The 18,083-nt window shown below is 47.8% G+C and overlaps 1 protein-coding gene across 2 annotated transcripts in view; it reads right to left on the bottom strand.

Moving 5' to 3' along the window:
• Positions 1-18,083, bottom strand: part of MRNIP (MRN complex interacting protein) — a 1,002,312-nt gene that overhangs the window by 805,419 nt on the left and 178,810 nt on the right. For both annotated transcript variants that reach the window (XM_069654095.1, XM_069654097.1), the window contains exon 3: positions 3,959-4,056. In XM_069654095.1, coding sequence (XP_069510196.1) covers positions 3,959-4,056 — 98 coding nt within the window. The remainder of the gene's footprint in view (positions 1-3,958; positions 4,057-18,083) is intronic.

The raw sequence follows: 18,083 nt of genomic DNA, 5'->3' as shown, positions 1-18,083 counted from the left end.
TGCCCTATTTACGGGTGCTAGGTATTCAGATGCTGATACAGATTGTATTTGTAAAGCATTAAATTCATCTCTAACATCAGCTTCTACATTATCTACCACAATCCTTTCTTGTGTCTTTACCTGACCACACCAACTATCATGTGTCTGTGATTGTTGATCAATACTTATTTTAGGGACCATATTCTTTGTTACGTTCCCCCCTCACTTATTGTGTTCTGTTCTGCTCTGATTAGGATTGCTTGCTGTGGGCCTGTCATCTTCACCATTAAAAAGACACTGTACATCGCCCAAAGCACGATCCACAGTGTCCACTCACACTTTATTTTGTTTATTGTGTTTTGTTATCTTGTGGGTTACCTCTTGGATTACTTCCCTGTCAGTATAGCATGTATCCACATTCTCAACGTCAGATTGAACCAGGTAGATTCATATATCACACCCCTTTGTGTGGATTCTCACAGGGAGTACGGTGGTCAGTGGGTTACTACCTAGAACCAGTTCCACCTCACAGCCATTATTCTCTAATGTAGCTGACTATATTACTTCTGCGTTTCGATTATCAGAGGTCATAAAATTAAGATTTGCACTATCCTCACTAACAATACATTTCTTCTTGCGCACTCTAGATGTGACCTTCTTTTTACGTTTGCTTAATTCTTTAGTTCCATTTCAGGCACATCTGCACTTCCCGGACAAACATCTATTTTATTAGTTGTTTTTTCCACTTCTATAATGTCCTCTCCAAGTCTTGTCTAATTATAGTCTCAGTAGTAGTACTTCGTTCCATTCCAATTTTTCTGCCTCGATTTATGCTTTTGTCTAAAAGAAGCGATTGTGCATCTAATTTATTTTCTAGCCTTTCACATTTCTCTACTAATGTGGACAGCAGATTTTCGAAAGTTCTAAACATATCAGTCAATGACATGCTCTCATTACTCATGTTACTATCATTAGCCTCACAAGTAACTTTAGTTTTTTGGCGTTGTTCACTACAAGCTCTATACATAGTACTCTCATTGTTAGTATTGTTGGTATGTGTTATTGCCATCGTATGCTGTGAGCTCCCACATAGCTCACCCAGCCCGACCTCAAACAAACTTTCAGTGCCAGAACATATATAATGAGGTGTGGATGTAGAATTTGCATTCTCGATTTCATAGTCAACTAGGGAGTCCTCAATAGGCACGTTTGCCTCATCGACATGAACAACATTCTCAATATTCTCTACAGCATGCGTATCATCATGACACACTACTTCACATGCCATAGTGTCATCTCTGTTCTCGATATTTTCAGTATTCTCAATATTCTCTACCATAGTGTTCTCTATCTCATACACAGAGCTCTCTGCAGTATTATTTTTTGCGGTATTAGTGTCATTTTTCTTCACATTTATATCTTTTGTATTACTCTCACGCCCATCCTCACGTAATTGGTTTAAGTGATTTGAATGTACCATCACGCACGTCTGATCAGCCATACACACTTCCTAAGAGTTAGTGTGAAGTGGACTAATAACGCTGTCAATTACCTTCGTGCCCAAACAGCCAATTATCTATTTAAATCTACAACAATCTCTTGAACAGCACATTCTTCATCAATAGAATTTAATTCGCAAATATTTGGACAGTATGTTGTCATTTTCTTAAGATTGTATAGCAGTGGTTAGTTTTGCAATCATTTTTGGTACACACGTTCTACGGGAGCGGCGAGGTTGTCTCGGTTCCTGTGACTGCATATCAGGGGCAAAGGGGCAGAAGAGTTCACTGCTTTAAGACAATCTACATTGAACTCTCCCATGTGTTTTACCGGCACATGTATAGATGCCACTGTCGAGCCTACTCTACAAGCACCATTACTCAACACTATGTTTATGTCCGACATTTTTATGTACTTTATGCGATTTGTGGGTAATTTCACCATCACAACTTAGTGACTTAATAAATACGCAGGCAGAGCAAAGCTAAATAATATGTATTTACTGGCTTACCACTACTGCTACTTACGTCGTCTCGGCCCGAAATGACTTCGATCTTCGTACCTCGTGTCTCAAGCTTATAAATCGCCAGCGTGTTTGTTTCCCATATTTACCAAATATTAGCGCCAACTTTTGCCGCCTTATTTTAATTATTTTTGCCCTCTTCCACCCCAGCCCCTTGCCCCAGGGCAAAGGGAACAGCACGATGACTGCAGCGCGATATCTCGGTCAGATCGTTTTTCCATATCATGTGGGAATGCCTAAAGATTGGTCGCTTCTGGTCTAAATCCCTTGACAAACTATTAACAACCTTGGTGGTAAGCTATACGTTGTGAACCTAAACTACTGTTGTTGGACACATGGGCCGATACTTCCTTTGGTCGTTTTGAAAATATTATTTTGTCCACAGCGATTATCCTCATAAAACACAGTGTAGCTATGTTATGGGGGAAATCTGAAAGCGCCAGGTATAATAAATGGGTTCCAGACATGGATGTGCATATGTCCTTGGAGTATATAAGGCGAGAGGATGCGCAAACGAGTTTTGGAAAATATGGGGCAAATGGGAGATGAGGTGAGCTCTGATGCGCTGGTCCGCAACAAGGGGGTGGGGGTACAGGATGGTCTCTTGATTTGCTTATCTACCTTATATTTTGCTTTATGTTCTTTTCTGTGCTGTTCTCAATTTATTACACATTTGAAACCAATAAAATGTTAGAAAAAAATAAAAAATAAAATAATTGGCTAATTAGCTTATCTTACTTTTAAAGCCTCGGCAAGATCAGCTGGGTAAATGGAGAAAAGCATTCTCGCCAAAATACAGCCATATTTGATACCATTATAAGCACTAATTAACTCTTTAGTTGGCCGGATTATCCCATCAGGACCTTAATCCAGCTATTAATATGCACTGCAATAATTCTATGGAGCATTACAAAGGAAACATCTGTCTACGCATTAGAAGGCAGATGAGAAATCAAATATACTATACAATTTATTTTGATTTTTACAGTATTTCTTCACCATGTAGTTAAATGTGAGACAGATGTCCAAATTGGAAGGGTTTTTAAAGAAGCCAGACTGACCCAAAGGAATTAGGCACTATTCCTGAAGGGCATCAAGAATTTAACAACTAAAGATTTTACTACAAGAGTCTAACTAGGCAATAGGTTGATAATTCCCAGGCAGATTTTTCATCCACTTCAATCCTTTAAAAGTACTATTCTTCACTGAAAAGTGCATAATGATTGCACACTCAAAACTGCTAATTCCAGCTTGTGCCATTTGTAGACGGCAAATTGCAAATTTGGTTTCATTAACACTGCATCCTTAAAATGCTTTCCAACATGAGCTTGACTGTCCTATTGTGTGGCTCTACTCAACTATGTGCCAGAACTGCATGAGCTAATGGGGAGCTCTGATTATATAGACACATTAATATAGGAGGTATATATAAAAAGATGGCCCCACTTCATGACTCATTGCCTGGCACAATAGCCACTAGGCATTACTGCTAGGCTGGTGTCTGTCTGGTCCCTCTCTCTAGATAAAGATACTACAGGCACCGACCGAGTCCAGGCAAAAGCCATCAGACCTGGGATTCACACACGGATTCTCTGCATGGAGTGGAAAGTGCTTAAAAAACAAGCACCGGATTCCTCCAGTTAACAGTACAAAGCCATTTTTGCATACCTCCACAGCCATCTAAAAAGGCTCTGCAAGCTTGGGAACTGCACAGCACTACGTAAATCACCAGTCATTCATAACAATTCAACATATATGTCTACTTGACTACTCGTCAGGTTTTTTTAAACTAAAACATGGCTCAGCTGTCACACTATGGGCCATGTAACCAACCACCAAATCATACTCGCCTCTCCTGGGCATCAGACATTTGTCTGGAGTTCGCTGAAAGACAGGAAGCTTGGTAGCAATTGTAGTAAGATCAACAGGCCTGTAATAAAATGCACTGACTCTTACCCAGCCATCGTCTCTGCAGAAAGCAGCATCTCACCCTGCAGCATGTTCAGTTTTTGCACATGGTGTCTGCAATCTGCTCCGGAGCCCTGGCCATAGACCTGAATGACAAGAAAAGAAAGGTTGAAGAAGATGCATAACACAGTAGCAGGTTCATAGCAACAAAATGTGTATATTGTTTACGGCCTCAGCATCTCAATGTTGTGCCCTATACCTACCAGGAGTTAATGGAAAATTCTCAACAATATGAGGTATTTTCCCCAGATATATAAAGATAGGGAGGACGGCTGGCTTCAGGAAGTGCAATAAATGAGGGTTGCCAGCTGATAAAGGGGAAAAGGAGGAAGCCTGGAATATGATTGCAGCCCTCTGAGCCTTCTGACCCTCTCCACAGGGGTCTGGCAGGGAACAACACAGCCCCCAAGACCAGCACCAAGTGGCAATACTGATGAGTCCATACATGGTATGGTGATCTTGAGACTCTCTCAGTCTGCTGCCTGACAGAACCTCGTCCCATGAATGGGAGGGGTCTCCATCGCTTCGCACTGAGGGTGCCCCGTGGCACGATATGAGGAGTGGGGGATTCCTGGGGATCGGGTCATACGGCGAAGCAAGCACGGTCCTGTGATAGGGTCGCAGTTAGGAATATCGGCCTGGCCCTGATCCCCCCTCCAACCTCCTCTTCCGCTCCATCGTGTGTTGCGTCTGCTGGGCCTCATGAGGGTAGGACCACATCCTCCCCCTAAAGCCATAGACAGACAGCCAACCTGGAGGTTTCACATTACAGTCACATTATCAATAGGAATTAAAAGCTGGCTTGAGCAAACTCAGCAGATTCATCCTCTAGAAACACTGATCACCAGGCACGATCATCGCCCAACTCACCATCACACACCTCACTATGACTTTTTAGTCAGAGATACCTAGGGAGTAGCTATGCACCTCAAACCTCTGGAGGTAGTGTTTCCTTTGTGTGGTTTCTTTAGCTATGATCCTTGAGTCTTCTGTGTTGATGAATGACTTGGATAATGTTTGTTCTCCCGCTGGGTGTGTTTTTCCTTGTGTTAGAGAGTGGCTTGGATTGGGTTTTCTCCCGTCAGTTTGGTCTTTCCTTATTGGATCCTGTATGGTATCACTGCCGCAGTGGCGTGGTTCTTTCTGAGGTGGTTGTGTCTCAGTCTTGTAGCCTTCTGGGGTTTGGGCTCCTTGGGACGCAGGGGTATTAATATAAACAATTATGTGGTGGTTGTATTTCCATCTCAGAGTCTCTTTGTTACAGGTCTTGATCCCTCTTGTGTTGATGAGTGACTTGGGTTGGTTTTGTTCTCCCAGTGGTTTTTTCTCTGACTTTGTGGGGTCTTGTGTAGTTCTCTGCCTCGCAGTGGCAAAGGCTTCTCTGTGGTGGATGGGTTTTGTGCTCGTATCGGGTTCACAGTGGCAAAAGCCTCCCTGTCGTCACCCAGTACTGCTTCACAGTGGCAAAGATCTCTCTGTGGTGGTTCGGTTTCGTACTAGTAGCAGGTTCACAGTGGTACAAACCTTTCTGTGGCGGTCAAGTCCTAGGGTTGTAAGGTGTAGGAGGCCTTATGTCAGAGTTGCGCTGGGGGAAAGGTACAATGCGTTGTAACTGGGTGCAATAAAGACAGGTGAATCCAGGTCCAATATCGTGGCTGTTGTGCATCGAGAGTGAGCGGTGGCAGGAATGCAGTATTATCTAGACTCAGAATGCAGCCTTACCTCTATAGCAAGAAAGACTTAACTGTGTGTCGATGCAGGCGGTTACCTCTTTGCTTTGCTGAGTGAGACGGGCGTGTGGCAGGCTGCCGACTGTTAGATAGCCTTAGATGTTATCTGGATTCAGCGCAGGACTAGCTTTCCCATGCAGCAAGGATTTGGGGTGAGTGTTGCACTGTCCAGCTTCAGAGCGTGGCACGGTTTAAAGAGACGCCAATCGCAGTGTCTGACTTTGGGCTGCAGAGAGATTTGAAGTGTGGTCACGATTATGGATACGTGGAATTTACTTAGTGCCGGACTTTGCAATGCGTCAGGATTTGAAGCAGGGGTAAATGCAATGTCCAGGATTCGGAGCTCTGCGAGGTTGGGCCAAGTCAATCACTGTGGGTAGTTTCAGAGGGAAGCAGACTTCTGAGCGAGGCGAGATTTGAACAGTGGCTGGGATTCACGCAGTGGTAAAACCTTTGAGCGCAGCAGGATTTAAGACAGCAAAAGGAATCGGCAGTAGCAAAGACGCAGCGTGCAGAAAGATTTAGAGTAATCACAATGAGTAACTTCTGAGGGTGGCAGTTCTAAACAGTGGCAGCCCTCCTATGTAATAGGAATAAACAGTATCTAGGTCACTGAGCTTAGTAGGATTTAACGGTGGCAGGAATCAACAGTGGCTAAACGTCTGAGCGCAGCAAGATCTAAGCAGTGGCGGAAGACACCAGCAGTTAAACCTTTAAGCGATGCAAGCTTTAACCCCTTAACTGCCAAGTGTTTTCCCTCCCAGTGCTGAGCCCTTTTTTGGACATTTCAGTATGTCGGCCTTCAATCCCATGTAACTTTTTTTTTTTTTTTACAAGTGATATCCTACCCAAATGTGCACCCTTTTCTTCCCATATGTAGGTGATCATAACGCCACCAAGGATTCCTAGTTTGCTGTAGGGGTGTGTGAGGAAAATAACAAAAAAGTTACCAAATGTTGTATTTTTTCAGAGCATGCCAATGAAATGATGTACAAAGAAGCCTGTGTTTTTTTTCTTGTAAGAGCTAGGAATACATGGTTTGCAGTTCTGAATTCGCCATTTTTAAAGCTTTCAAGAACAGGTTGAGTGGAAACAAAAAAACATTTTTTATAAGGTTACCATCAGTTTTGTGAGAGGTAGGCGATTTTCCCCTTTTATTTTAATAGGACATGAATAGACGGAATGAAAGAGGAGGGTAGGAAAGCTCAATGGGGACATAGAAAGGCATGCATTTCTGAAAAGTAGACAAAATTCCAAGTTCAGGAAGGGGTCGTTTGCGCAGATCAGGCAACAACTATGTACCTAAAATGTCCATAGTTTGGGAACAAATTGGAAAAGTGACAGAAAAAAAGTATGTGCTGGACATGTTTGGACTTGTAAGGTAATGGCTTCTGTGAATATTGAGAAAAGCAATGCATCGCTACATTACATTTTATTTTTTTATTTTTACCGCGCCGTAGCCTGCAGGCATCACGGCGCTCAACAGACAACAGAAAAAAAATTCTGTTCAAAATGTAAGAGTAGAGCTACTCAAACAAAACTGTTTTAAGATTTTTGCGGAAAGTGCTGTAGCTTTCCTCCAATCTCATCGATAAGGTTAGTTTGTTCCAGCTGCTTGCTGCTTTAAAGATCTGCCTTTTTCCTGTAGTTCGTTTAATTTTAGTTACGGCAAGAAGGTGTGCATCGCTTGAGCATAGTGTTCTACATGGGGAGTACTTTATCAGGTTTTGTTTTAGGTAGTCGGGTGCTTCTCCATGGAAGCATTTATGCGCCAGGGCCAGAGTCTTAAACTGGATCCGTTTGTCTAGCGGCAACCAGTGAAGTTTCTTTCTGTATTGCGAGATGTGTTCTCTCCTTTTAACGTTGAAGATTATTCTGATAGCATAATTTTGTAGAATTTGTAACTTTTGAATATTGCTCTTACTGGCTCCACACAGTAGGGTGTTACAATAGTCCAACCGGGGCATAATAATTGCCCTAACCAAGGTTTCACAGTTTTTACGTGACACTAGTGGGTTTATGTGGGTTTATTTGCCTCAGTACCTTGAGATGGTAATGACCGTTCCTTATTGCATTGTTAACATGGGCGTCCGCATTGAGGGATGCCTCTAATACTGTACCCAGCGTTTTCATTTTCTCTACTACCTTGATGGGGCAGGAGTCTATTGTGAAGTTTGCATAGGCTTGGTCTAGCTTGTTTCTAGCTTAGCTAGTCCCAAAGATCATCAGCTCTGTCTTTGAACTGTTCAGACACATCCAATTTTCGATCATCCATTCCTGGATGACTACGTAGATGTGATTTAGGGTTTTAGAGTATTTCTCATGATCACCACTGAGCTCCATAATAAGCTGAAAGTCATCTGCATAGTTTGTAAAATGGAGGCCCATGTTTTACAGTTTTTCGCATAGATGTTTTATATAAATGTTAAAAAGAATCGGCGAAATGCAAGCCCCTTGTGGCACTCCATATTTGATGGCGATGGGGTCTGATTAGGCTGTGCCCCAGCATATCCTTGAAGTTCTTTCGCTTAGGAAAGAGCGTATCCAATCTATGGTATAGCTGGAGCATTTGCCTATATCAGTCACTGTATTAAGAAGTCTAGCGTGATCTAGGTGGTCAAACGCTCCTGAGAGATCCAATAGAATGAGTAGGCGTGTTTTTCCCTCACCCATTGTACCTAGCATTTGCGTTTGCAAATCAAGCAGAGCGCTTTCAGTCCCGTGATTATTCCGAAATCCTAATTGTTTGGGGTGAAAAATGGGCGCAGATTCGAGATGCGCCTGTAGTTGTATGGTGGCTGCCTTGTCCAATATCTTTAGCAAGAATGGGGTGTTAGTTGGGGGCGCTGTTGCACGCCATCTAAGATGGCCGCCTAGTATCTGAGCTGCGCCACTTCAGATATCCGGTAACGAGAAATCCTGCGAGTTGGTGTGACTAAATTGGGGAAGCTGTATGGAATACTGTATTGGAAGATCGGCGGATCCTGAGCGACCCACTGCTGTTCCCCTGAGACACCGTTATCCCGCACAAATCGGCCGCCACGCTAGTTCGTGGAGAGGAAGCGGGTAAATCACTAGGCCCGACCCTCCCCCTGCAGCGCTGTGATGTTGACAGAGGAAATCCCCGCTCAGCGCGAGCTGAACACGGCCGTCTGCGTGGAGGAGGAGGCAAGCACTATCCGGAAGACAGAACTGCCCGGCGCTAATGACAAAAGACTGCTCCGGTGCCGATAGGGAGCACGGAAGAAACGTAATCCGTCTGGTGCCTGAGTCGGGGGGACTGGAAGTGACCGGACCCAGCGGCGGACCCCTGCTCCCCCACCTGTGCCGCAGTGTGCGCTGACGAGCGAGCGAGCAGGCCGGGGGAGTAGCGAGGAAGACCGCCAAGACCTGGCGCTGGAGTAACGCTGTGGAAGGAGGTACGTTCCATCCTGATATCATCCCCGCAGCCAGCCCCAAAAATAACGAAACGGACGCACTGTAGTGCAGGGCAGTCTACGCTGAGCTCTCCAGGGCTGGGAATTACAGACACAGAGTCCAGTGCATGGTGCGCAGGACCCATGTACAGAACCATAATTCAAAAGCTGAGTGAGAGTTAATAACAAACACAGAGAACCAGGAGTAATTGTGCCACAAACAATATCTCAAAACATTTCACAATCAGAGGCTGCAGCAGTCACGAAGAAAGGACAGTAAGCTCCACAGGAGGCACAGTAGCTCAGAGCAGTGCATGGCCAGCGCCAGTGATGCCCTGGAGGATCGGAAATACTAAAGCATAATACCCGTAGCTAGTGCCCCTCAAGCGAAAGAGGATTAAGGCGCTCACCGATATTCACAAGATACACTGGGTACGCCTACACCTCGTCTAGAAATATCGACCAGAACCACACCATGTATAAGGTGAACCTCAACACTCAGCCACATAGAGTGGGGCAACCACTGCTTCTGGGCATAAACAACACTAGCATCTCTCTACATCGCAGGTCATGCCCAGGAGTAATAAGGGTCTCCGGAAAGGCCCAATGGATGCATTTACCAACCCAAACACGGAAGGCGAGAACACGAGATCCCCGTCGTCAAATGAACCCAACGCCCCGCTAATGGCAGAACCCTATATGGCGGCATTACAAGCAGGTTTTGCATCGGTCAACTGTAGACTGGACGATATAGTCAACAACATATCCTCCATTAGATCAGATCTACAGTCTGTAAACCCGAGAGTCTCAGAAGCTGAAACCAGAATAGGGGCACTAGAGGACTCCCCCACAAATCAAGCCAGAAGCATTGAGGAGATAAAGAAATCCTTGAAACAAGTCCAATCTAAGTGCGAGGACTTAGAATCACGTTCCCGGCGGAACAATAAAAGGGTGGTTGGGTTGTGCCCATGGAAACATATCTGGAAGACGTGACCCGCGCTATTCTACCTGATGCCCAGTTTTCTCAGCAGTTCCTGGTCGAGAGGGCCCATAGATCTCTGGCCCCACAGCCTAAACCCGGAGCACCGCCACGCACGGTTATTGCACCTTTACTCAACTACCGTAATGGAGGCGTTATCCTCCGGCTGACCTGCGAGAAAGGCACACTGACGTACAACTCTGCGAGGATCCACATTTACCCAGACTTCTCAACCGGAGTGCAGACCGCCCGCCGGACATTCGACCATGTAATAAAAGCACTGCAAGAGAGATCTGTACCCTTTGCCTCCAACACTCAGGAAGGTCGCACTTCTTTGAAACAGCAGAAGAAGCAATGACTTACATAGAACAGCACATCCCGCTCCCCCCCAAGCAAGAGAGATCAGACATCCCGATCCAACACCTGACGATGGGGTGACAGAAGAGACACTGGCAAGTCCGTCACATGACACCAACCAACCAAAGACACAGTGCATGAGCTCGTAGGGGCGACTCGATACGCAAAGAGAAGAAAAGGCAAAACAGAGCTCCCCACGGATGCAAAAAGTTGCAGAATACACAGGGGACTACACTGTCCAGTTGGGGGGATGGTGAGGGAGGGGGGAGGGGGATGGGACAGGCCTGTTGCCGAATGACTGTTGGGAAGTTCAATGTTTTGTTTTTACTACAAAATCTGTCAAACACATGGCTCACAGGGGGGCGCTGTTGAGCAGCCCGAAAATGGCTGCCTAGCTACTCAGCTCCGTGGATGGTGGACTTGAATCTTGCTGCATATGCGGTCTGAGCCTTTCCTAGTGCCTGATACTTGCTCAGAACATTCCCCACACTTTGCTGCATGTGCGGACCGAGTTTCAGCGAGAAACGGCTTCTGTGAGACCCGCTGTGCGACGTTGTGGACTGGGGACTCGAGGTGCGGGCTGGCCGAGCCACCGGCAGAGACCTGACTGGAGACTTCATCTGCGGGAGACCGCGCCCCTTGACGTGGGCCTGCCTGATGCGCGCGTCTCCTTCCCGGTCGCCTTCCCCCTGCGGGCGTACTGCCGTGGCTGAGTTCCCTCCTTCTCCCCCTGGGTCCAGCATTGATCCGGTCGGCGGGCCGCGCCTCGCTGGGGTCCTGGGGGGAGCCCGTCGAGACCTGTGGCCGCTCCTCCTCTCTGCCCGGACTTGGCCGTGTCAGCTGCGCGGCACCCGGCGGCCCCTGGAGGGGCTGGCGTGCTCCGCGGCTGCGCCTGCCTGCTGGCCCGCGGGTGGACACCAGCTGACAAGAAACCTGATGGCACACACCGCGGGCCGTGGGCTGCGCCCGCGGAGCAGGTGAGGGGGTCTGGGGAGGGGGACACACACCAAACTCTTCTCCAGTAGAGAGGGGGAGGGGGAGAAAAAGCAGAATAATTTGTTTTTAGCGGCGCTGCCACCAGCGCATGGGCGCCCTCCTATTGCCTGGACTGGACTGCGGTCCGTGATGCTGTGGCCCCCCTCGCTGGGGCCACCCAATCTCCGTAAAGACTGCTCACAGCCGCATTTCAGCTTAGCGGCCACCCATATCCCCCGGAGGGCATACTCCACTCCCTCTGCACATAGCCATCTTACACTTGGCCCCGGCAACAGTGCGGGCCTGACTCTGGGTGCGGGGCAGGTGGCTACGTCTGCGTTCAGGGCATTAACCCTGGTGCTCGCTCCAGCACTATCTCTTCAACTCCTTATTGCTGGCCCACCAGCCATCCTACATCCTCCAGTGCCCCTAATTACGCTCTGGCAATTCTACAGTGGGCCCTCTAGCACCCTGCTGTCCCTGATGTTGGAGAACTGAGTGTATGCCTGACTCCATCGACCCAATGTTGTAGCCTCACTTCTACTACATCTCAGCGGCCTGCGACTACTGGTCAGTGAGACTTGGTGCTTCACCCCTGTTCCTCACTTGGTTTGGGCTTGACCTACTGGCTCACTCCTCCTTACACTTGCAATGTCTAACAGGTCTAGAGGGACCAACAAGGTGGGCGCCATGGACAAGTTTGCGAGGGCTACCTCATGTGTGGAACAGGGTGCTGCGACCTCCGTCCAGGAGGACCCCGAACTCGAGCCTCCCTCTGGTGCATCGGCCCCCGACCTCACGACTATGATGGAGTCAATGGCCAAGAATTTTTCCTCGTTCCACAAAAAACTGGACGATATCAATGCCAATGTCGCTTCCCTTAAATCTCGAGTTGATCAGGCGGGAACCAGGATTACCGAGGCCGAAAACAGAATTGGGGCGAATGAAGATCAACTGCACACATTACAGGATTCGGTGGCCGCCCTGACTCGTGATATGAAAACGGTTAAAGCGAAGTGTGATGACCTTGAGTCTCGCTCGCGCAGAAATAACCTACACATTGTAGGGGACCCTGAAAATGCCTTGAAGGGGCGCATGGAATAAGCAGTCGAGAAACTACTTAAGGACTTGCTAGGCAACCCTGCACTATCCCCTTACTTCACGGTCGAGCGAGCTCTTCGGGGCTTGTCACCGCGCCCCAGACCAGGTGACTTCCCCAGGCCCATCATCGCTAGAATTCTCAACTACAGAGACAGGGACCTCATCCTTCGCTTGTCACATGAGATGGGCGGCCTGCGCCTTGACTCACATACCATCTGGATATTCCCTGACTTCTCCGTCGGGATGCAACAGGAGAGACGTCAATTCCTGGGAGTCAAGAAACTGCTACGTGAGCGCAATGTCCCCTATGCAATTCTCTTCCCGGCCCGACTTAAGATTACTTTTCGAGAAAAATTTTACTTTTTCACCGTCCCGGAGGAAGCTGTTCAATTTATTGAGACCCAGATACCACTGCCGAATCCCAAAGGAGATCCTATGGTTGATGACTAGCCCCTAACTATCTTGTGTCTTAATAATTTTCTCATTATTGTTTGTTCTTTCATGTGCTGATAGCAATGTAACTTTATTGGCTTACCTATACCTACGCATTTATCACCTGAGAGGATCGCACTTTACAAGCTCGCCGCCAGTGGCCATAGGCGGCCCTCCGCCATGCCTTACCTACCTGCCATTACTAACTAACTCTTCCGCTGGGGGCTGAATCGCTTGTACCCTACAGGCCTGAGTATTGACTGCCAATAGGTGGGCGGTCCGCCCCCTGATCAGCCCTTTTTTATTGCTCCAGCCTAGGTTATGTGGGTCAGTTGCAATCACTGTGCGTATGTCTGTTTAATGTACCGCTGATAACTTCATGCCCCTTATATTTGTTTAAGTGTCCACCACACGGCAACGGCGCACCACATTGCGGTTGCAAGGTTCAGTCTTGTTAATTTGATGTTGGGTATTGGCCCCGGTTGGGCCATCAGAAAAGCGGACCTATGTTGGGGACCGCCTGATGTCCCCTGTTTCGTGGGATTTTTTGGTTTTGATGAAAGGGGGATGGGGGGTTACACTGCCCGCCTGGCGGGGTGGTGCGGGAGGGGGGTTGGGTTGGTTTGGGTAATGTTATTAAAAAAGGGCAGAGGCAGGTTGGCAGACCACAGGACATCGGGGGGCCTCAGTAGGGGCGGTTCCCGCCCTGAATGTACTCTACGGCAACAGTGGTGGGATGTTACCTAGATTCTTAAAATGCCTACAACAGTAATGTCTTGGAACGTACGGGGCTTGAGCAACTATACCAAGGCTCATAAGATCATGACCTACGCTAACAGATATGGTTGCAAAATATTGCTCCTGCAGGAGAGACAGTCCACGGGCCCTCTGATCAAGTGTATGGCGCCATCATGGGGACCCCACAGATATTTCACCTCATACTCCACACGAGCCAGAGGGGTGCTGACAATGATTCACAAATCATTTAAGTTCGTTCTCCACAAGAACTATATAGATCCGGAGGGGAGATACATTGTATTACATTGCGCTATAGCTAACAGAGACTATTTATTGGTGACTACCTATGGTCCTAATGTAGACTCCCGCGACTTTGTCGATCTGGTAGTATCCATACTGCTGGGGTATGTGGGGGTGCAGATCATTTGGGGGGGTATGAACTTCATATTGGACACCGCATTGGACAGGACTGGCACAGCCTCCAGACCCTTGTCTGGTGCGGCGCGCAGACTCCTGGTACATAGCACAACACTTGATATTCATGATGTATGGAGGGCACTGCGTCCACATGCACGTGAATATCCTCACTACTCTTCAGTACATGATAGCTCCTCTAGAATCAACATGTTTTTTCTGTCAGGTGCAGCGCTGGGCAGAGTGGCCGAAACACAGATACTTGCGCGTACCTTGTTGGATCATTCACCGATCTTGATATCCCTGGAATTGGGAATACCGGTCCCTACCATCAACACATGGCGATTCAAGTCCTCCGCTCTGCAGGACATTGTGTTTAAGGCAGACATCCTTGCTGATATCCAGTCCTATTTTGACCATAATACGCCCCAGTCTTCTACCCTGCGAGTCCGATGGGACACTTTCAAGGCCTTTATCAGGGGAATGTCCATGCGTAGGGAGGCGGGAGTCCTCAAGGCTATAATAGCAGCCCTTACCCGCTCCGAAGCCAAACTACGAGAGCTAGAGCGAGCTCACCCAACGTCTCTCCCAAATTAGCAAAGAGCTCCAATTTTTCAATGAAAAAGCCACTAGGGAGGTCCAGTACTTCAGCTGCCCACAAGCTGCGCGGAAATATGGCGAGGGCGACAGGCCAGGCAAAACACTCACCGCTTTAGCAAGGGGTGAATGGGGCCAAACCCAGATAACTTGTGTCAAGGACTCTCAGGGGGTAGTACAGTGGTCCGACCAGCAGATCCTGGAGGTCTTTACATGTTTCTACTCGGAACTATATTCTCAACCGCCAGAACACAGTGATTCTCATATGCGGGACCTCCTCGAGCAGATACCTACTACCTGTGTCTCCCCCGCAACAAGAGACCAACTAGACTCCCCTATCGTATTAGATGAAATAGTGGAGGCCATATCCAGTTTCCCTAAAGGAAAGGCACCGGGCCCTGACGGGCTAACGGCAGAGTTCTAACAGGAGCATGTAGCTATTTTGGCCTCTAAATTACTTGAAGTATGGAACGAGTCACTTCGGCTTGGATCCCTTCCCCCAATACTACGTGAGGCTGTCATTACGGTCCTATTCAAGCCCGGTAAACCCAGCAATGAGTGCGGATCGTCATTGCCAATCGCTTCCTCCCAGTCATGTCATATATGGTTCACGATGACCAGTCAGGCTTTGTGCCTGGGAGATCCACGTCCCATAACATTAGAAGGCTGCTTAATGTCATGTCACGCATTGACCAGGGTGCGAGTGCAGTCGCGGTTACACTGGATGCCCAGAAGGCATTTGACATGGTGTCCTGGAAGTATATGTGGCTAGTATTAGAAACTATGGGCATAGGGCCCAACATGATTGCATATGGGATACATTACTCACCGTAATCGTATTTCTGATGCTTGTATCTGCTTAGATTCACATGCTGTGCATAGGCCGACATCTAGTGGAAGCTGCGGAGTATTACAGTTTGTTTTTCGAAGTCGAAAAATGGGCGTCGACACAGGGCGTGCCAGTAATACTATCCCTAGTGTGACGTCCCCTGTACCCATGATCCCTCACGCGTCTAGGATCCCCAGATTGTGTTTTTCCTGACATGAGGTAGCATGAGGAGTAGCGTGAGTACAGATAGTCCAAGCAGATAGACAGAAAGGTAAGACTACAAGCAACCATGCGCCTTCTCTCGGAGGGGAGGAAGGGTGGGTCGCATGTGAATCTAAGCAGATACAAGCATCAGAAATACGATTACGGTGAGTAATGTATCCCTTCTGAGGCTTGTGGAATCTGCTTAGATCACATGCTGTGCATAGATTAGCGAGCAGTACCAGAAGAAGGAGGTGGGATGTGAGAAGGGTCATGAGCAAACAGGTGTCTTAGAACCGCTTGTCCCACTTGTGTATCTGCCTTGGAATGAGTGTCAATGCAGTAATGCTGAGTAAAAGTGTGAATAGAGCTCCAAGTAGCTGCTTTGCAAATGGTGTCAAGGGGAACATTTGCAATGAAAGCCAGAGTGGCCCCAATGCCTCTGGTAGAGTGGGCCCTTGGCGTAAAAGGCAGAGTTTTTTCAGAAAGAGAGTAACACAGCTGTATACAGTTGATAATCCACTTTGAGATAGCGCCCTTAGAGACGCGATCCCCCTCTCTGCCTGTAGCTACGGAGACAAACAGTTGATCTGTTTTCCTTAGCGGTCTGGTTTTATTTACATAGTATAAGACCGCCCTACGCACATCTAGGGTGTGTAGTTTCACCTCAGCTGAGCTCTGTGGGTTTTGGAAGAAAGCCGGAAGCTCGATGGACTGGTTTACATGGAACTTGGATATGAATTTTGGTGAGAATCTAGGGTGTGTGCGTAAAACCAGTTTGTCCTTGTGGATAGTAAAGAAAGGATCTTGCACTGACAGAGCCTGAATTTCACTGACCCTTCTTATGGAGGTAATGGCTACTAAGAAGGCCGTTTTATAAGTCAGGTGTTTGAGACTACTTTTATGCATGGGTTCGAAGGGGGGCCCCATGAGCTTAGATAGCACCACATTGAGATCCCATCCTGGCGGTGGGTTCGAGATAGGAGGGTGAAGTCTCTTTACTCCTTCCATGAAGGCTTTAACCACTGGTACTTTCCACCACGAAACCTTGTTATGGGATGTGGTGTAGGCTGAGAGGGCTGCCAGGTGTACTTTCAGAGAGTTAAAAACCAACCCTGCATCCAGCAGGTGAAGCATGTACGTTACAACGTTGGAAGGAGTGCAATCAACCGGGTTGATTTGTTTACTCTGGCACCAGATAACGAATCTTTTCCACTTGTCAAAGTAACAGTGCCTTGTATTTGGTTTCCTAGACTCTTTTAGAATGTCCATACACCTCTGTGGTAATTTGAGATGTCCAAACTCTATGACTTCAGGAGCCATGCTGCTAGGTTCATAGAGTTGGGTTCCTGATGCACTGTTTGACCTTGTTGCTGGGACAGAAGGTTGTACCAGGCTGGGAGTCTGATGGGCTCGCATACCGCCATCCTGCGTAGGTGTGGAAACCATGGTTGTCTCGCCCACATGGGAGCAACTAGGATGAGCGTCATCGATTCCTTGTTCATCTTGTACACCACCTTCCTGATGAGGGGAGTTGGTGGGAAAGCGTACGCAAACATCCCTGACCAGTTTATCCACAGGGCATTCCCCTGGGAGTCCGGTTGTGGGAACCTGGATGCAAATCCTGGGCATTGTTTGTTTTCGCTTGTGGCGAATAGGTCTATAGTGGGGAAACCCCACTGAGAGAAGAGATCTTCTACTACGTCTTTGTGAAGGACCCACTCGTGTTCTTCTGGGAGGGAGTCTCTGCTTAGAGCATCCGCTAGGGAATTGAGCTCCCCTGGAACATGTTGCGATGACAGGAAGATGTTCCGTCTGAGTGCCCATATCCATATTTTCTGGGCAAGCTTGGACAGATTTGGCGAACGAGTCCCTCCTTGCTTGTTCAGATAGAACATGGCTGTCGTGCTGTCCGTCCTGATCTGCACCGACAAGTTTAGTAGATGGGGCTCGAACGCCTGCAGCGCTCGGAATACTGCCAGAAGCTCTAGCAGATTGATGTGGTTCTTGGCTACTGAGTGAGACCAGAGACCCTGAGCTGTGTGGTGGAGATGGTGAGCTCCCCACCCCGTCAGGCATGCATCTGTAGTCACCACTGCCTGTACTTCGGGATCGTAAAAGGGTTTCCCCTTTGCGAGATTCTCTCTTGTCCACCAGTGTAGGTTCTGTACGAGTGTTGGCGAAACGACCACTAGATCGTCCCACTGACCACTTGCCTGAGACCACTGTTTCGCCAACCATTCCTGCATGGGACGCATGCGCAGACGCGCGTGGGGGACCAGGTAAATGCATGACGCCATCATGCCGAGTAACCGCATAGCTTTGCGTACTGTTATCTGTTGAC

Source organism: Ambystoma mexicanum, chromosome 3q (genome assembly GCF_040938575.1).
Source record: "Ambystoma mexicanum isolate Mex_15411 chromosome 3q, UKY_AmexF1_1, whole genome shotgun sequence".
Lineage (NCBI taxonomy): Eukaryota > Metazoa > Chordata > Amphibia > Caudata > Ambystomatidae > Ambystoma > Ambystoma mexicanum.
This window is presented reverse-complemented; position numbering and strand designations above follow the sequence as displayed.